This window comes from Plectropomus leopardus, chromosome 5, assembly GCF_008729295.1.
Source record: "Plectropomus leopardus isolate mb chromosome 5, YSFRI_Pleo_2.0, whole genome shotgun sequence".
Taxonomy (NCBI): domain Eukaryota; kingdom Metazoa; phylum Chordata; class Actinopteri; order Perciformes; family Serranidae; genus Plectropomus; species Plectropomus leopardus.
In genome coordinates this window covers 33810569-33831849 of record NC_056467.1, presented here as the reverse complement: position 1 = coordinate 33831849, position 21281 = coordinate 33810569, and the positions used below count along the sequence as shown (strand labels likewise).

At 40.6% G+C, this 21281-nt stretch overlaps 1 protein-coding gene across 1 annotated transcript in view; it reads right to left on the bottom strand.

Annotated features, from left to right (window-relative positions):
- The window catches only part of bcas3 (BCAS3 microtubule associated cell migration factor), a 273341-nt gene that overhangs the window by 139516 nt on the left and 112544 nt on the right, over nucleotides 1-21281 (bottom strand). The window contains 1 exon segment of the mRNA XM_042486205.1: nucleotides 11477-11627. Coding sequence (XP_042342139.1) covers nucleotides 11477-11627 — 151 coding nt within the window.

Genomic DNA, 21281 nt, shown 5'->3' with positions numbered 1-21281 from the left:
CATCTCTTAACCCTCTGGCCCTAATAGCAGCTCCGCCTGGGCCATTAAATAGGGAGGGAGGTGAGGTGATTTGTTCATCTGGTTTAGTCTTGCTGCCATGTGATGCTGGGCAGCGCGCTCCTAAAGCCCCTTTCTATCTGTGGTCTCAGTGCGGCTCTGGAAGACAATGGCTGTAGTGCTGGGCTGACTCATACATACGTATTACAGTAATCTGAGGGCACATCTGCAGCAGGTCACAGGGTCTCATTCATCTATCGCTGTTCACTTTGTCGTTACCTCGCCTGCACTCCATTTGCATTTGCTTGAAAATGTCATCAGCAGGATTTGTTGGAGGGTGGTCTTCTGTTTTGTGTGTGACAATCTTTCCATTTGGATTTTCATTTGTCTGTATTAAAGTCAGACTGTGTGTAGAGAGGATAAGTGTGCAATAGTTTGTCTGCTTGCAAATCCCAAATGTATCACTCTCAGGCATTTTGACAAGTTAAATCCCCATACAACTCTGGTGGCTGTAGGGACAAGTAGACTTTGCTCAAAGCTGACTGTTTGAAACATTCTCTCTTAATCTTTTTCACAGATTAAGTTCCAACAGTGACATTTCAGCAAGACAGAATCTTCTGATTTTGTGAACAGTGTATTTTTCCTCCTTGGGATTTAATTCATCTGGGGCCAAACTTCTACCAAATTTGGCTGACAGGAAACCAGAGGCCGGGTCAGAGATGACACTCCTCTCCTTGTTCGGGACTCTCAGAAGGCTTTGAGGACAAGCTTGGCTGTCCTCCTTCACTCTCTGACCGGGCCCTGTCTGGAGGGGGGTTATCAGGCGGATGCTGAGCCACATCCGACTCGACCTCCCCACTCTGACATGGAAAACACCAACATCTAAATTAAGAGAGGAGGGGGCTCAGCGTTAACTTGCTGAGGTTTTCTTTGATGTTTAAAATCTGAGGCAACTGAAGTCAAACAGCAGCATTTTGCACATTGGTGGTCTATAGGCAGGGGGCAGGTTCTATGAAGGGAACCCTTCAATGAGCCTCAGCACACAAAGGAGGGGATTTATCAACACGCCTATTATCAACACGTCTGTCTTTGTATGTTGTTGTTCTGTGTGTGTGTGTGTGTGTGTGTGTGTGTGTGTGTGTGTGTGTGTGGGCGTGCATGCGTACGTGTGTGTGTGTCACGGCACAGTGCACACAAAGGCAGCCTGGTAGGGAATGTAGGTTAAGCAGCTGGTGTGTTCCTCTGCCGCCTTGCCAACAGGGATCTGCTCATACAGGTGTAAATACAGCTGCTGGACGCTTCTCTCTCTCTCTCTCTCTCTATAACACACACGCACACTCACACATAAAAAGAGAGAGAAGGCTGGCTGCACAGACAGACAGATGGTGCCTGGGCACTCCTGTGCAAGTATGGCGTGAAAGCATATGATATCACCCCCCACTCTAGGGGCCAAACCTGCTGCTTCACTCAGTGTGTGTGAGTATATTCGGTGTATTGGTGAAGCCGTGCACATGCAGGAGCGGGCCGCACAGCTGCATGTCCTGATGCATTAACACTAAGGCCTGGCCTGGTTGGATGGATGATGAGGGACTGAGGCAGCCACCCAGACCTGATCATGTCCTACGGTGCCAACATAGCTGTTCGAGGTGTTTGGCCAGATATGAAAGGTGAAAAATTTGAAATATTGATAGAATTATTACACAAAGCAATGGTTTAAAGGTGAAAGATGGCCAACAAAGCCCATGAAAGAACTCAAAACCAACAATTAATATGTCCTTTGACCAGGATTGTGTGTGGTGATATATCTCTTCCTCTGTGCCATACAGTCATATTATTGTACAAAGACTATTAAAAATACACTCTGCCATCCTGTTGCACTTGCTGGCATGTTCCTTTAGTACCATGAACACACACTGCAATTTATTTTGTCTCAGTCCCACATACACTGTCATGATATTGGCATTTAAGGAAAACATTTCACCTTAAGGCTACTGCTGGCAGCTACTGGCTAGTTGCCAGTAGCTGCCAGCAGTAGCCTTTGGACAGCACAGTGAATTAAATTATATTTTTTCTCAGTCTATTGCTGCTTACTGTTAAAAGGTAAAATGATGTGATGTAAAACACGCTTCAAAATCAGCCACAACTGAACCCTGACAGTTCTCTATTGACCAATCAATGAACAGCAGTGTTTCTAGCCCCACGTTTTAGTACCAGGTCAGTGTGCTAGGTACCCCAAGCATATGGGGGACAAAAATTTGGGATGGGGGGCATCCGGTGGCTTAGTGGATAAAGCCGCCCCCCCCCCTATGAATAATGGCACTGTCCTTGTCATGGGTTCGAGTCCTGCTCACAGCCCTTTGCTGCATGTCATCCCCTCTCTCTCCCCCTTTCACACTAATGATCTGTCGTATCTAATGAAGCCAAAAATGGCATAAAAATAATCTTTAAAAAAAAAAAAATTGGAATGAATAAACGGTTTTATTGGTACCATCCACACCTTTTCACAATGGAAATGCAAAAATAACCCTTGCAATGTGTACTGAAGAACTGAACAGGATTGCTTGTTGGACTATACTCAGTCATGGACTTTCACTACAGCGCTGGACCCGTTACTGCAGTCCAGCTCAATGAATCGCATCAACACATGTTCGAAGAAAGAACAATAATACCAAGACACAGTCACACAGTGGAGTGGATCTGCTTCCTCTGGGGCTCTTTCTACTGATGGGCTCCTTTTTGCTCAACTTAACACAACCCTCCTCTTCAGCTCTGCTCAGGGATCTATGTCCACACATGACTGGTGGAGGCTGCACAGCCATCGATACTATAGTTTGTTAAAAGTCCTGTCAGTGTGGATAACCAAAAGGAGAATTTTGTCAATGTGGAACCACACATTTCGACACTGTAACTCATGACATCACTTTGATTTAGGGGGAACAGACATTCCTGTTTTCCGTGAACAATCCTCTTTTTTGGTGGCTTGTTCCCAGCTAGCAGCCTGGTAAGACCATCCTGATCCTGTGAGCTAAACATTCTGTTTCACTGTCTGTATCAGTTTGGACTCTCTGCCACCCCAAACACTTTCCAGAATTAACAATCCACTCGGGCCAATCAGGGATCCGCACCCTAGTTGACAGCATATGCAGCCAATGAGGGACTGCGTTGTAGCTGATGATGTGACATGTAAATCAGTAACAGAGTTGATAACAACAAATAACAAGATCAAGAGGATGCAATCAGTTCCTCGCAGGAAAATACTTTTTTTTTACGTTTTTCTGACAGGATTTGGCAAAAGCTTGATTTCAGTGTTAATTTCGTTAATGAAAACTTGATGAAAATTATTTGTCAACGGCGTTTTTTTCCATGATGAAAATGAGACAATGATGAGCTAAAAATAGATCTTAAGAATAAAAACTGTGACGAAATCTAAGTTTCATTTTTGTTATTGAGACGAAATGAGAAGAGACGAGACAAAAGGTCAGTGAATTATTGTCCGACATTAAAAATGAGAGGAGAGGAGAACAGAATGACAAACACCAGCTGTGCCCACAGTTATTTTCTAACGCAGCATGAACAACAGTTTGAGATCAGAGCACTGACTCTCCAGTAAATATTCAGCACCACGATGTTTCGCTAGCCTGCAAACACTCACACTGGAGCAGCGTCAGCTGTTGGTGGAAGCTGTGAGCTGTAGTTCAGCAGTAAATAAGCAGCCATGTGTGTCTGACTGTGGATGACGGAGCTGTTATCTGTGGAGTTCGCTAGCTGTAGCGAAAGCTGTTAGCATTTAGCATTTAGTTAGTGATCCCCGCTGGTTGCCATCCTCTCTATACATCTCTTCTCTGCACAACGTGTGACAGGTAGGAGGCTCAGTTATCTGAGAGAGTAGTTCTGCTGTATGTGAAAAGTCTGAACTTTTCTCTGACAGCTACAAGTTTAATTTTAATCAGCAACTCTGTGAGAGGACCTGAGCTTCAACCTCCAAACTAACATTCTGCAGATTTAGAAAAAAAATCTGACTGAAATAAAGTAACTTTTCTGCTTCTTAACAGTGAGATCAATAAGTCAGAGTTTACAGTGAGCATGGGCTCAAATCCCAGTTGTCTCAAATTAGTTATTTGTGGTGTCAAAGGTGTTTGAGGCCATAGTAAATGAAAATCAGTGAGTGGTGCTTGTAAATCACCCTTTAAACCTGTGAAAAACTCTGATGGAGAAATGCAACTATAAGGGATAAAAACTACTAAAATGTGACTAAAACTAATAAGCATTTTCATCAGATACAAATGGTAAATATAAATAAATTGGGTTTATTTTAGACTGTTACTGACTAACTGATGACATATCTGTGTAGTAGAGGCTCGTGCTGACATCTGGATCGGCTGATGACATGGCATGGCAGAGGGTCCAGACTGTTACAGAAAGAGTTGTACCCGCAGATGTCGCTCAATCACATAACTGACACTTTTTTACACAGTCTCATGCCCCACATCCATTTTCTCTCACAGAGAAAAAAACATTTCTAAGTGATTATTACCAGCATGCCCATTTAATGTTTAGAAACCTGAGCCTTGTATGGAAATTACAACAGGACAAACGACAAACAACATGTCAGTGGTTACAAAAAATGAGCCTAACAAAGACATTAATTATCTGATGATAGCAAGGTGCTGTCCTATGCTGAGACAAGAGCAGTGGATAAGGCATTAAATTTTACTCATGTAGCAGCTGGTTAATTAGCTAGCTAGCTTGCCAATTCTGCCATGCTATCATGCCACACTGGTTTCAGAAAATGAGGAATACAGTAATACAGGAGCGTCAGCATCCACACTCTGTTTGTTAGCACCTAGTCATTTTGAAAAAGCAACAGCCAATAGAAACACTGTCACTCACGTCATCACTTACTTCAACCAATGGTACATTGTAGAGATGGGTTGATTTACGGTATTACTGGTCGGGTCAGGTGTATGAGATAAATCTGGTTTGATTTCATGCTAACCAGCTGAATCAACATTTGTCCTTATGACACATTCTGGCAAAGTAAAAAGTAGCCTACATCAGCAGCCTGTGCTGACGGTGTCATAAATCCAACTTGTATTGCATTAGTATTCAGCAATATGGCCACGTGAATGACATAATGTTATACTTGTTTATAAACTAATGTATGGAGCCCCGAGTGTCTGACAGGCTGTGAGCTGAGCACAGCAACATGAAGAAGATAACATTTCAGTACAAGTGGGTGGGGAAGAGTGTTGCACATTGTGTTTACTAGAAAGTTCATGTTTTTGTTGAGGGGGACGAACTGTGCCAATATGGCAACACTTTGAACTTGAAGCCAACAAAAGAGGTGTGCTAACTGGCATTGAGAGACACGGTGCACTGTTTTGGGCTTAATTATTGTTAGCTCTTGTTAATCAAGTTTTAAATGAGAAGTTATTTAATACAATGCCTGCCTATTTCATCATTACAACCTCAATAAGGTGTCAGCTGACTGCAGGGGGATTGCCAGGAAGCTGAGATTTAGTGGGAAATGGAATAACATCCCACTTGTTGTCTATATTGTATGTCATTTCCAATAAATATCACAGTATAAAATGTGTTTTCTGTTTCAAAAGTACAAACACAGGAAGACAGCAAATACTAATTTATTTTTAAATTGGTTATATCTCCGCCTAAATATAATAAGTTCATTCTTGAGTCAAAAAGACATTTGCAAAAATTTGAGGAAACTCCCTACAGGCCTTCTTGATTTATGAATAAGACTGACGCAAGGTCAAAGTGACCTTGATGTTTGCACTCCAAATTCTAATCAGTTCATTATTAAGTCTAAGTGGACATTTGTGTTACATTTCAACAAATTCCCTCCATATATCAAGTTCACAAAATTGAGATGGATTCAAAGTCAACCTGACCTTGACCTTTGACCACCTGAGTCCAAGTGAATGTTTGTGCCAAAGTTTGCAAAATTCCGTCAAGGTGTTCTTGTGATATTGCATTCATGAGAATGAGATGGATGTAAGATCACAGTGACCTTGACTTTTCACCTATGACAATCAAAATCAAATCAGTTCATCCTTGAGTCCAAGTGACATTTGTGCCAAACTTGAATTTAAAAAAAAAAAAAAACCTCAAGGCATTGTTGAGATATCCATTCACAAGAATGAGATAGATAGACATTAACAGTGACCTTGGCCTTTGACTTATGACCATCTAAATCTAATCAGGTCATGTTTAAGTCCAAGTGAAAGTTTGTGCTATATCTGAAAAAATCCCTCAAGTTGTCTTGAGATGTCATGTTCACAACAATAAAACAAATGAGGTCAGTGCCATTGACCTTTTACTTATGACCACCAAAATCTAATCATTTCTTTGTGGGCATATGTGCTAAATTTGAAGAAATTTAATTATAGTTAATTTAATTAAAAAATCTTTACTAATTACAAAACTAACAAAGAAAAAAAAGCCCTTTCTTTTTGGCACAACTACCCAAGTTTGAATGTAGAGAGTCTTTTTTTTTGATCTCATTCATTTGGCCTTTTAAATCATCATACAACTTTGCTGAGAGCCCTGAGCTGAACCAGTGCAGACGTCCCCTTCTTTGTCAACCAGCAAGCAAGCTGCTGTTTGGTAACGGACCACATAGTCTGCTGGATGGTCCCGTGGATGTGCTCCTTGATGCTGCTGATTTCGAGGTGGAGTCTCTTTCTGGTAACTGATTTGTGAACCTGACAGCATCAAATAGAGTCTGATTATCTTTAACACACACAATAATTGAACTGCTATGTGTACAATCACCTGTGGTAAGTTCTGATTAGAGTGTAGCAAAAACAAATGCACTGTCAATGCCATTTACAAGTCTTTGTAAATCAAATCTACAAATCTTTCATTCTCTCCTATCAATGTGACCAGATGTGCGCCTTGAATGCCTGCATCTGGAAGGTTTCCACTGAGGAATCACTAAACACCAGCAGTGTCAGGGAGCTGTCTTTTCCCAAGTGCTGAAACCTCAAGGTCATCTCTTCTGATTTCGGTTTTATGATAAGTGTATTTGCATGGTGCAAAGTCTGAACAATAGCATGCTTTGTACTTGATGACAGGATGGATATGTCACACATTATGTTTCTTGCCACTTGCAATAGTTGTACAATTTTTGACTTCAGTATGTAAGTTTCAGTGTCTGTCTGAGGAGCCTCTCGCTGTGTGGGTCTGGCAGGGTCCACAGGAATATGTTGCAGAATATTTATAAATACTTTGTTTGGCCTGTATCTCCTCCTTCACAGAGTGAGTCTTCATTCTAATGTAGCTGAATCTATTGTGTTCCTCACATCCAACTTGAAAAGGAGCTTTCAAGTGAGGGATATGTCTCGTGTGCAAAACATTTCTAAACCACCCCAAATGAAGTCATCCGTCACATTGCAGGAGTCATCCTGCCAGTAGAACACTACTGAATCAAAATGTGACACAGTAGCTCCCAACTGCTGCATGGCATCTTTCACTCTGCTGTACCAATACAGAGACACATCCGCTACGCCATAGACATACTGTTTTAACTTTGTTCCTTTGCATTGAGCTTCTTGAAGGGGAGGGATATAGATAAATGTTATCTTAGGGTAAGAGTTCTGCAGATTGTACCAGTTTTTGTGTGTTCCAGTGGCCTTTCCTGTCTGGCTGAGAATTTTCCACGTGTATTCTTGGCTATTTCACTGTCACTGTATAACTACTTGTCCAGTTTTCAGCCTAGGGCCCCCACAAGTAGTGATTGAGTTCCTGTGAGACTTAGATTGACTACTCACTGTCATCATCAGCATCAAGAGATTCATCATTCGTAGTCGTCTCTTCCTCACTGTCATTTTCAGTGTCATACTTACTCTCATTTAGCCCAGATTCTGGTAACGTGGTATTATTTTTGATCCCCTCCAGCTGACTGTCCAGTTCTCCCAGCACTGCTTGTGGGCCACCTACCTAACGAATACTTGAGTGATGTACACAAACATAGGTGCCCCCCATGCCTTACAAACATCACAACACTGTTTGTAGTAGACTGTCATCCGCCTTGTATCAGTCAGCAGAGGTCCACAGAGGTTTACAAAAGGCTCTTGGGATCCTCTCAGAGGATTTAGCTTCAGTAAATGCTCTCCCTGCAGTATGCAGTGCTGTGTTGTGCTGAGCTACCCAAGTGCTTCCATTGGTAACCTCTATTGGTAACCTCTAGAGCTAGCAGCCTATCAGAGAGAACTGCAGACAGATTCGGGACACCAGCTGGTAGTGACTGTAGCACATTGTGCATAGAGTTTTTTGAATAGAGTGAAGTGGTCAATGGCATGCAGACAGCACAATTGTGGCTCAAGCTCATGCAAGTCCACGGCTACAGTTTCATCGTAGGTTGAGACAATGGGCAAAGCCATGGTGGCTTTTGCTTTGGTTTGCAATATCTGATGTATGTCTCACAAAAAGAGGCTTGGACAAGTGGTAAGCACCAACTGTTTGTCTTGAACACGAAGACCTGCTGTATCTCGTAGCCTGAAAGCCAGCACAGCATTTAGAAGCTCCGTCTTGCTCTTGTATTGTCTGTTGTTCCAGTGTTCAAATACAATGATGTACGTAATTGACCACAGATACCCAATTTTCTCTTATGATTCAGCCAAATTCCATGTATGCCTCGTTCTGGCCATCCTTTTCCTCTTTCAAAAACACAGTCCAATTTTGTGTGAAATGTAATAATTACCATAATTTGCACATTTGTGTTGAAATCTTCTGCAGTGATTTCTAGTGCATGGTCCCTCGCTCTTCCCGTAAGCCATAACACAACCACTAAAGCCTGCTTCTTCTTCTGAGGTCAGTAACCAGCCTTCACATTTTAAACCATTTTTTCCATCTTTTTTTTTTTAGGAATTTTCAAAAAGTGACAGAATTTTGCAATTGCCAGCAACTACTTCAATAACTGCAACAACAAACTGTACATTTTTACGCTTTACTTAAACAATGACAGCAGCAAATGCCAGCCATGGCAATAGAATGTGCACCTTGCACACATGCACAATGGCTAACATAGTGCTCAACACCTCCTGCACCTCCTGCACCGGAACAAAAGGAGCTCAATGAGTCATCAGACCACACAAACTTGAGCCAATGGCTCCCATCCTGGGAGACACAGTGCCTTTACAGCTTCTTAACTGGCAGAGCTGGCGCCATGCAGTTCAGCTGAAGATGTGCGCGTTGCTTGCACATCTCCAGCTGGTGAATCAGTACTATTATTATATAGTAATATAAGAATAAATAAACAACTCGTAAATGCCATGGAATATAAGCATAGATCACAAAGCTGCCAAGGAATCAGTGCTATCAGTGTGTGCACTTTGTGCTACTTGGTTAGCACGCTGAACAAATATGGGCGTTGCTGAGTCGCAGCTCAAGCTCATTCTTTGGCTCAGTTGGTGGGTGCACATGAAAATGACTAGCTCACTAAAACCATCACTTTTGGATTGCTGCTCCGATGGAGAGGCATTGTACGTCATCCTTCAAGCATCTTTCCAAATTATTCTGTCAACAATGCGCACGGGGTGGGGGTGATTTAGGATGGGCACTAGTTTTTTTTCCATTTTGTCTTGTCATGTTTTCTTTGTTCTGTGACCCCCCCCCCCCACCATTCGTGGCAAAACATAGCAGACGGGGAAAACTATTAAAATCAAACTTTTTTGAGAACCCCACATTGAATGACGTCAAACAGCACAACAGCTAAACCAAATGCAAACTACCAGTACCAGGACATCCTCATAAAGATACCAAAGCAGGAAACCAGAGAGGCCCAGAAGCAATAATACATTTCATAAACCTAATGAACTTTGCAAGTCATCTTAATGATTTGGAAAAATGGCCTGATGTTCACGCTGGCTGCTGCGTTGTTTTCATCCTCATAGCTCTCTTATCAAATATCACAGGGAAATAAACCCCTCGCCTGTTTGAATCATTATAGCATTTCCCATTCAAACAGGGCATGAAAATTACATTTAAATGAAAACATTAAAATCTGCCCATATTTGCGGAGCCACCTGTACTGTATGTAAATGCACTTAGCAAAGGCCTGAAGTTGCTGATGTTCTTAAAACTACATAATTTCAATGCATGGCGAAGATCCAAGTGAAACAAAAAAAGCGACGTGGGTGCATGAAAGCAGAGCTATCTTACTTTAAAAACTGAACTTGTTTTAATACTCAAAGCTAGTAGGGTTGTACTGCATTTTATATGAATTAAATATGACTTTAAATTATTGGCAGGGTTTTATTTCTTTTCTTAATATGCATGACTTGTTTTATCTGCTTTTCAAACAGCCAACAGACCAAGTTCGCATGTGTGTTCTGCTTCATTACCCTATGCAAAAAAGTGGTGGCCTGAGACAAAAGGAGTCCATGAGCATCAGCTGGGCGGGTGAGAGGAAAAGCTTTGGCCTACACAAGGCTACTGTTGACACAATACAGTGTTTTTACTATGTGATTAATGGAAAGAGACAGCGAATCCCAAACTGAAGTGAGGGATGTGATATAGTGTGATTTAAATTTTTCTCAACGGTAGCCAAACTGTAATTTCACAGTTTGTAAAATTGCCAATAACTCTATCTCATTAGTAACCCGATGAAGACGATACATTATTAGGGTTTCAGTCATACACTCTGTGGTGCATTGTACTTTTTTTTCTTTTTTTTTTTACAAAGGGGAGTTCTTCTTGAAAATGACCAAAATTATGAGTCTAATTCATCATTACATACATATTACACATTCATGTAACTTTCAGTAGTGGTGGTGGTGAAAGTTCTACACAGAACTAACATCTCATATATATAACATATATATATATATAGATATATATATAAAACAACACACACGTTAATAAATATGTTATATTACACTGTGTTATCAATCATTCATTAACTGTGCATACACTTTAAAGGAGAAGTTGGAATTACTGGAAAACTACAAATATCCTGTTTACATTATCGTGTGGTGTGATCATTTTTTGACTGTTTAGATGTCTTAGGAGCTGCATTCACCCATGCATTTTTTTCCCAGCTGAAAACGCCAGGCGCTCGTCAGGAAACGCACAGCTGGGATAGTTTGTGAGCATTTTCATGGTGTAGCGTTTTTTTCAGTTTAGGAAGCTTTCACTGCTAGTTGCTATGATACAGAATATCCATGTAAGTAAACGTGAGCACAGTGGTAGAGTACCTGCTCTTGATCAGAGGAAGGCTAAACAAAGGGAGAGAGGATGGACCTGCTGGACTGTGTGGGTTTATGAGTGGAAACATAATATATTCTTATTAATATATAATATACCTTATATATTCTTATTGTCCTGTAGACAATAAAGGCTGAGGTGTGTGTGTGTGTGTGTGTGTGTGTGTGTGTGTGTGTGTGTGTGTGTGTGTGTGTGTGTGTGTGTGCATGCGTGCGTGCGTGCGTGCGTGCGTGCGTGCGTGCGTGCTTCCTACCCTGTGCGTTTGGTGATGGTGCCCAGCGTCATAGGCTGTTTGATCTGAGCCAAAGGCAGCACCACAGTGAGGGTGGGCAGTGGGGTCAGCCGCGGGTTCCCCATGTTGTTATTGGTGAAGTTGTTGTATGAATCCTGGCTGCTCAGCTTGGCTGTGAACGCACAAAAATACAGGATTACTTCATGTACTTTCATGGAATAGCCCTTCATGTTCCTGGACAGCAAGGTCGAAGAAACCTCCTTTTCATTTGGAATGAAACATAACAGTTAGTAATTTATAAATCAAGAGACAATAGTTATAATCCCATTGTGAATGCTGGTACAGCCTTTTATGCATTATTCATTTTTCAGTGCTTAGTTGTTCCTGTTTTATTATTACAAATGTTATTCTAAACATTGCTCAGTTTTAATTCAATTAAAAATCAAATTCACCAGATGCACAACTTTTAACTGTAGCCCAGGCATTCAGCAGACAACCATAGGGCCTTGTTTACAAAACTGAAACACTTTTCTCTCTCTCTCGCTCATTTGATAGACACACACACACACAAATATATGAACGTAGGATTATTTATATATCTATATCTATATATATATATATATATATATATATATATATATATATATATATATATATATATATATATATATATAACCCTAGGTTCAAGGCCTCCTGTGGAATGATTGGAAATAACCAGTTCAAGATGCTACATTGAAAAGGTTCTAGCTCTGCTTCTAGTGCCTGGCAGTCTGTTCATCAAGGCCAATCATCAGGCCCTACAAACTGGTTGAAAACACACACACACAGAAAAAAACCACACACCAACACATAAACACACACGGATGATCCAAAGAAACACATCTCATCTTGCATATCCTGAGTAGCTCCAGCCAAACATAATCAGACCGTGTCAAAGGGCTTCTTTAAAGCCTAATGAGCTGCTACGTCAGGAGAGGCACTCCATGTTCACTCACTGTTTAACTCAACACTTAGTTACCCTCCATCGTACTGGATGGAGAGTAACTAAAAACTTTTCAACAGAATTCGTTTGCAAGGCAGGAAGAGATCATCTTTGGCAGACAAAGTTAGGCATGGAATTGTGTGACTGTTGTTTAAATATTTCACTTATTTTAAAGCCCTCATTTTCTCATGAGCATGTGGAAAGACGTCTTTGACATAATGTACATCCACCGAAGATTTTTTTTCTGCATTTCTTCTTTCTGGAGAGAAAGAAAGAAACAGGAAAGGCAGGTGAGAGAGTGATAGACTCTCTCAAACTGGGCCACAGACTACACTGAGCCTACATTCCAGCTTTCCGAAACTACACCGCTGAAGATCCAGGGATTGGATACTGAGATTGTGTTCAGAGAGTGTTTACCTCAGCAATAAACTGGACTGGTCAGACCACACAAACGTCCTGAACAAAAAAAGCCAAAGTCTTCTTCACTTGCTGAGGAGACCAAGATCCTTTTGAGTGTGCAGGACACTGCTGAGGACATTTAATGACACTGTGGTTTGAAGGCGTAGTCTTGTACTCATTCATAATTATATACATTCACATATATACGTACACTCTTTTATATTTATACTGTGTCACATTCCTGTGTAATTACTTACTGTGCAATATTTTACCACTGTTGTGTAATAATATTTATAAGCTATATTTCTATATCTTATATATGTATAATTTACTACACACCATGTGTATATTTCAGTTAGCCTGTGCAAATACCAATAGTGTCACACAGTATCTGTGTAAGTGAAAGGTGTATATAGTGTCAACAGTGCTGGAAACGTTACTTTTGAAGTGTGTCATAGGTTACAGATTACAAGTTACTCTGTCAGGAATTCAGGTAGTTACAAGTTACATCACTAGTTACATAACAATTTGAATTACTTCATCAAGTAATTTAACTTGATTACTTTTTCATGACTTTTCTAACAAATGTTTTGAAGCTGAAAATATCTAAAAATATAAGTCCATATATGTTGCAATTCGTCTCAGCTGCTTTGCTGACCTGCGTTTTCCAAACTGCCAAAAAAGGCATTCCTGCACGGCAAAAAGATGTAAAGCAACAGACTGAAAGATTTATTCAACATATAAATTAAATATAAATTTGTATTTCTTAGTAATATTTTATCCATTGAATCCTTCACTTCATCGCTTTTTTTTTTGCTTTTTTCTCTTGCCTCTGATGCTTGAGCTGCTATAATGTGTGAATTTATTTTATCTTATCTCATCTTATGAAAACCGTTCTGATGTTGATGTTGAATTTCTATATATTATTTTCCAATGCTGTGACAGTTACAGCCTCAGGCCAATTTAGCTCTGCTGTATTGGGGTTAACTCACAAATCGCAGACAAGCTTATTTTCAAACCAGAACTGTATGCACGGCTACATACCACTGGAGCTAAATAAAGCATTATGGGTTGCATTTGTATTTTTAGTGAGGTGACCTTTAATAGAAAGGAAGAATAAACTGTGACATACAAACAGCTACATAGAAACATATCACTAAAGGGGATACGAAATGTGGATTATAAAACAAACATGTACCAGTAATCCTGTCACAATAGCTACAACAAAACAGAGTATTCTGCTGATTCAATGGGCAGCCCAAGAAAAATTCCAAGTTCAAGTGCTTTCAAAAGGAATAAAGAGCAAACCTGTGGGTGCACCACAATACGCCCTCTGAATGTTTTCCTTGTTCCATTTGTTGCCTTAATAGATGAGTGACAGGCGCGTAACATAAAGGAATGAAAAGGAGGGAGGGGGGGACGCAGAGACAAAGAAAACAAGGCGAACATCAAAGGTTACAATAAAGATAGAGGAGGAGAGTGCCTGGTCATTATTGGGAAGGAGCGATCAAGAGGAGTCTGAATGCAAGCGGAAAGGGACTGCTGAGTGTTTTGGTCTAGTCTTTTAGATCATTAACGTGTAGCTCTGAGTTTCATTAGTCCTGCCAAACCTCCGCTTTGTGGTCCTCTAAGAGGGCTGTCTTTTAGACCTCCGATAGTCAACAATGCTGCGTGACCTTCGGAGGGGGAGAGGAGACCATTACACAAACCTGTCCTTCATTCCCCTCTGCTCCTCTCTTAGTTAGACTAACAGAGGTCTGTACCAGGGCAGCTCCTGAAAGCCCTTCACCTTTCAAAAGTGGCCTCCTACACCCCCAGAGCCTGGGCAGCCACCTTTTGTGTTGAGGGGAGGGGGCATGCGAGGAAAAAACTCTGTACAGGAAGCAGCCTGAAAAGCCGTAATGGCACTTCAACTAAGAAGGGAGCGGAGGCTGCGGATTAATTCAAAATGGACATTTCACTTTTGCTGCGCTGCACTAATCGCAGACATCCGCAACCCTTAAATATAACCTTGCTGTGGCCTGTACAGCAGATGTGGCCTGCTGATCACTGCTGACCAAACAGTCACACTGCTGTCACTCAAGGCCAAGGAGTCCAAACATCAGTGAAGACGGGTTCATGTGGAACGTGTCAGAGATCACACACAGACAGATGATACATAAAAAGATGGGACACACACAGCCAGGTTGTGTAGGTGTGTTTGTAGTGGGCAGTTACGGACATCAGGAGTTAAAGTTTGGAGGGACACCGATCGAGAGGAGGTTAAGCTTCTAAGCTTAACCTCCTCTCGATCGGTGTCCCTCCAAACATCCTCCTGACATCAAGTTTCTTGTGCTGCATTCAGACACCTTTCACAAGTACTGAAACCTTTGAACCCTGAGCAGGTTTGTGCAATTTCCTTCCAAAACATGTTCATTACCTTCCTCCCATATTTATAAGATAAATCAAGCCAACTTGCTGAGGTTTAAAAGGGTCAAGATGAGTGAAAAAATTTTCTTCATGTTTTTTAGTATTTTAAGTAAAACTGAACAGTTGGACTGCAAAAAGACACAATGTTAAATATAATGTGGAAATGTGGTGTAGGGGTAATAACTATGCTTAATTTATTTTTTCTTTAGTGTTTTCCTATATTTCACCGTTCCCATGAGTTTAGGTCCTCTTTATTTTATACTCTATAATAGATCCAATTGCTAAAAATCAAAGTCATTATTGACAATAATAAATGATGACAATGATTGAGATATGGTTGCTGATGACAGTATCAAGATACAATTAACTGTTACTTCCTGTTGTCTGATTTTTGCTGATGCTGGAAAACAGCAGTAGATTAGAATGGCTGCTGTGGTTCTGTTAAGTCTCGACATCAACTTTTCTTGTGCTGCATTAAACCCCTGATCACACTGCTTTGAGTTGTTTCAAAAGCATGAGGTAAAAGGCCATGAAAAACTTGGTAAGAAATGTCTTTCAAATTGCAAGAAATAGGTCAATTTTTTAAAAAGTTTTTTTGTTGTTGTTAATTTTCAGGTGTTTTTCTTGTACTTTTTATTAATTTCTTGCTAAGTTTGGGGTCATTTCTTCTTAAACTGCTCACTTCACTCTCCCTATGTTTTAAAAAGGAATCAAGCTAATGTTCCCAGGTTTAGAGGAGTTTAAAGTGTTGATTAGCCTCTTGTGTCAAATTGCATTTCTTTGTTGTTAGAAATTGACTTTGAGACCCGAGCTAACTGGCTTGATTGCTTTCAAAAACAATGGAAGTAGGCAATGACTAATTAAAAAAGAAACAACCTAAAAATTAGCAAAAAAAAAAAGTGAATAGTACAAGAAAATTACCTGAAAAGCAAAAACAAAAATGAAAATTATGATCATTATAGAAGTATTTTTCTCTAGCCTTTTTCTTTTTTTTCACATTTTTCCCCAGCTTTTTAAAAATTATTTTCTAAATATACTAATTTCTTGAAGTTTGTGGAACATTTCTTACCAAGTTCCTCCCTTTTTCACCCTGTTTTTGACAGAAATCACACCAATCTGTCCAGGGTTCAAAGGGTTAAACACCTATGAAAGGTGTCTGAAAGCAGTACAAGAAAAGTGATGTTGCTCTGTGTTTCAAAGGGTTAAGGGCATGTCTACCTCCACGTTTAGCTAACTGTGCATCAATTCATGATTTACAAAGATTGAAATTTATAAAACACAACAATGGTGTGTGTGCGTATTTTTGCATGTACTCATACTTTTACTCTTGGACTAGAAATGGACATGAAGATGTGCACAAATTACATCTATTTTGCCATATTTATCACCAGTTGTTATTTTCACTGTGCCATCATTGCTGCCTGTACAAGGTACAAACAACACCTGCTACCTGTAACTGCATGGACTTGTTGCATGTTCTCAACTATTGCTGAAGTATCTGGTATTAATTCAAATAAATCAGAGCTGAAAGGCAGAGGCACTGCAGTGAAAAGGTAAAGAGGAAGCCAGAGAGGAAAGAGTCTGAGCAGGGCTACTACAAAGAGAAAGAGAGAGTGAGAAAGCAAAGTAGACATATGAGAAGTGTCTGGCAGACAGATAGCTCAGACGGAGGCTATGATTTGATTAATGACCGGGGCGTGATGTGCCCAAGCACTGATACATGACATCCCCATGGAAAGAAGATCCATCAATGCAAATCCAGCTCCGTCGCCGTCGTCCAGAGAAAAACTCTGACCCTGCCAAAAAGTCACACTGTCACCTGACCCTCGTCTCTTTCTCCTTTAATCCAGCCATCCATCCTGCTCCGCTCCATCCATCCATCTATCCATCCATCCCTCCCTGTCTCAACAGCATTTGCATTCTCTTCCCACATTAAGCCTCCCTCTCTATCCTTCGCGCCTTTTCTCTCTCCTCAGCCGCTCCATGTCACGCTATATCATGTTTCTCTCCCCTCTTTTAATACCCAATTTGCATCCAATACACGCAGGAGGCCTCCAATGAGGAGCCAACTTGCAAAAGGACAAGCTCTGAAGACTGTGTATATCCACACAGACACTGTGTCTTATTTGAATTGTTCTGCCAGAGAGGATATTTTAGTCAAAGGAAAAGAAGAGTGGAGCAGAACGGAGAGGGCCGGGGTCGGGGAGTGTTACAGGGCAGCAGGTTAGGCAGGTGACATGTTGAGTGATGCTCTGGGAATTAGGAGAGGCCTTGGACCTGAGGATGAAATTGCAGCTGTGAGATGCAGGGGTAGAACAGGAGGAGGAGGCGGAGTAGGGAAGACAAAAAGAGCTATGATGTCCCAGTGAGGGAATACTTTTGTGGTTTTGACCAGACTTTGTGCTTTTGAAGATATTTTCACATTGAAGCTGTTGTACTTGGCTTACTTCCTGTTATACTGGCTGTGCAAGGTTAGGTCCATCAAAGGGTCTCATAAACAGTCAACAGCTACATGCACACTCAAAATGGACACAGAGTGTCAAAAGTGACAGCTCTGAGGCTGCTGAGCTAAAATCTCTCTTAGTGGAATCATTTTTCTCTGTGGACAGAAAATCTCCCACACTATGTACAATTCCTGAAAAGAAAAATTACTCATTGCATCAGTATGGTACAGAGATATTTGCAGGTCAAATACCTATATTCCATATGGTGACTCTCTACTTCTGCATTAAGCAACTTCCTGGAATAATTCTCCAATATTAACCCTTAGGGACTGTTTGATGTGTGTTATGAACTTTTCATTCTTCATTTGATGCTAATTTTGGCTGTGTTCATGCATATGGCATATATTTTGGCAAGATTGTGTATTTTTGTTTAATCTAGGAATTTCCAGCTCAGCTCCTACAATAAGTCTAAAACACAGTGGAAACTAAATAGTTACATTTATACCGTTAAGGTAAAAAATGCTCTATAAAAACCATTCAAACTGCAGTTTTTGATCCCTCAGCCATCAAAGCATAAAAACCATCACTGGGTATCATTCTGGGCTTTTGGCTTGGAATTTGTCATTTTGACTATTTTCCCCCTGATGATGTAATTTTTACCATATTTGGCATACATATACATTGATTAGGAATGATGTAGATTAACAAAATAACTTGATTTTGAAAAGCACATTTTGTGCACAGAGCGATACAAATGTGTGTAATATGAATGCAGGCCCCGAGGGTTAATGTGCATTCCTGACTGGTCCAACTTGCTTCAGGCTGAGTGCAGGCTGAGTTGACTTTCACACACTCAGTGGATGACACTACCTGTCTGAAATTAGGAAAAAGTGCCAACAGCGTAGAGTCTGGCTCATTTTGCCAGGAAAGAATCTATATGAGAGTCTGAACTTAGCCCATTGTCATTTTAACAATACTCAGGGTGTGTGACACCATAACATGATGAAATTACATGATAAATTACATGATGAGGAACATTTTTTGGGGATCAACAGGATTTGATTAAACTTGTGAGACGAGTCACACAGTGGTCAGTGGTCATTAATAAAGCCGGGGAGATACACGTTCAACTGCAAAATATGTTTTCAAGTCCAGTGTTGATACAATCTGCAGGAGAACTGAGAACACATTCCTTTAATCAGTGGTTGTGTGTGTGTGTGTGTGTGTGTGTGTGTGTTTGCGTGAGCATCTATGGAGATAGAAATTCTATTGTACTGCAGGACCATGAAAACCCACAATTTGTGATTCTGCGGCCATTACAGCATAAAGAAATGCAATATCATGCTTTCGATATATAGTCCTGGCTTAAAAATTTTATTTTTAACTGTTTTCCACCAAATTCGGCCATTTTCTTGTGTTTGGCCTATGGGCAAATACACATACATATTTTTAATCTAGTTCCCACAAGGGGCATTGATGCTGTATCATGGGGCACTGCAAGCCAATGTAGCAAATTTACACAACAGAAATGGTGTCCTTGTGTGTGTTCATATGGATGTTGGAGGTGTGTGTGTGGTGTGTGTGTGTGTGTGTGTGTGTATGAGTGTGTATGAGTATGTGTATGAAAAAAAATAGTGTGTGTGTGCATGTGTGTGTGAGTTTGTGTGTAATTGTGCACGTCCCTTGCATTTATTATATGAAAAGAAATTTATTTTTTATCATACGTTTTTTATTTTTAAAAAACATTGGGATCATGTCCAAAAATTGGCATTTGAAGGGTTGACATTCTGAAAATTAAAGAATATTTGGTAGTTATGATCAGTATGGAAGTTGGTTAAAAGATTTATGTCAAAAAAGTGGAAAATATTAATTTATACTTGTATGGCAGTTTTTTGACACAGAATTTCTTTTTCCCTAATGACACCAGAGGAACTTTTTTAAAATGAGGCACAAGGCTTAAATGAGGGAATCTTAGATTGTACTGTTCTTGGATCAAGTCTATTTGTATTATTTAGGGTTAGAACATGTTGATACTTCCCAAATTAAGGGATCAAATAATAGTTTTGATATTGGTACTGAAACATTGTCAACAGTATTGGCACTAACATTTAGAAACGTCACCACTTTGACCGAACAACTTCACTTCTTTGATAAATGACCAAAATCAACACAACTGTGTCAGCTGATTCCTATTCCCACTTTCCACCATTCACAGTCCAAGTTTCTCAGACATGTTAAAGGAGGGAGGGATTAAAAAGCAGGGCAGAGGAAGAAGAATGGGGAGGGGGGCCGTGGTCTTTCTGCGCTGGAGGAGAAAGCTCTCCGACAATCCCAGTTCCCCAAAGTATCATTATTAAAACACTCACTTCCACACGGGGAGGAAGGAGAGGGAGAGGGAAAAAAAACAGAAGGGAGGAGAAGAGACGGAGATGGACTAAAAAGGGTTGAACACAAAGGGAGAAGAAAAAAGGAAAAGGAGCGGGGATCCCCCACTGGACAGAGTAAAAACAAATTAAAAGAGCCCTTATAAAACACAGATGCTGCAAAGAAAATAAACTTCACAAGATTTACTGTTTTGCAAAGGAATCGGAAGACTGGTGGAAAAGCCACAAGTCTTTTCTCCTCCCCCTTCCTTTATTCCTTCTCTGTCAGGTAATGTTGCGGCGGAGGGATCTATCTCCTCACTTTTCCCTCCACCCCCCACTCTCTTTGTACGGCAATCTCGCTTGTCTGCTATTTTCAGTTGAAGCTAAGAGTGGAGGTCAGGCCGGCCTGTGTGAAAATGGCTTCCTGCCCAGTCCCCTGCTCCCAAACCGCAATGTAACGGGGAGCTTTTATTAACAGCCCTATTTGGGAACATTTTTTTGAACTTTTTGTATTTTCATTGACATTTCTCATGTCAGGGAGCTAAAAAAAAAAAAAAAAAACCCGACAAGAGCAAAAATAGTAATAAAAAAAATTCCCAGGACATGAGATTTCTCTGATTTCATCATCAAATCTGAGAGTCAGAAAAAGAAAAAGAAAGAGGGGTTTTTAAGTGTATAACATGCTGTATCTGGCAAGAAAGAGTGTGGTGCGCGGAGCAGTTTGTTAAGGGAAAAAAAAGCAGCAGCTGCAAGTTAAGACCATGACAGCAACACAGAAGCACAACATGTCTACATGCAAAAACACACATGCATACTTTGGACATTCAGCTAAACACAATCACAAAAAAACAATCAGGTAGAGGGAACACGTGCAAACTTGGAAACACACCCATGCACACACAAACAGCCCCCTGAAATCATATTCCCAAGTTTACAGCATGTCAGTATTTACAGGGCTTCATCAGTCAGGACTGAGTAACACACTCCACTGGATCACATGACACCACAGTCACACTGTACGTGTGTTATTTTGTTTTTCTACTGTAGGTCATGATACAATGTCCAGTGTGTGTGTGTGTGTGTGTGTGTGTGTGTGTAGCCATCATCTGATTTGGGTCAAGGAGCTGGTAGCTCACAGCAAAGAAGGAGCGGCTAATGACTGCATGTTTGAGAAAGCAGTAGAGGGTGGTGTGTGTGTGTGTGTGTGTGTGTGTGTGTGTGTGTGT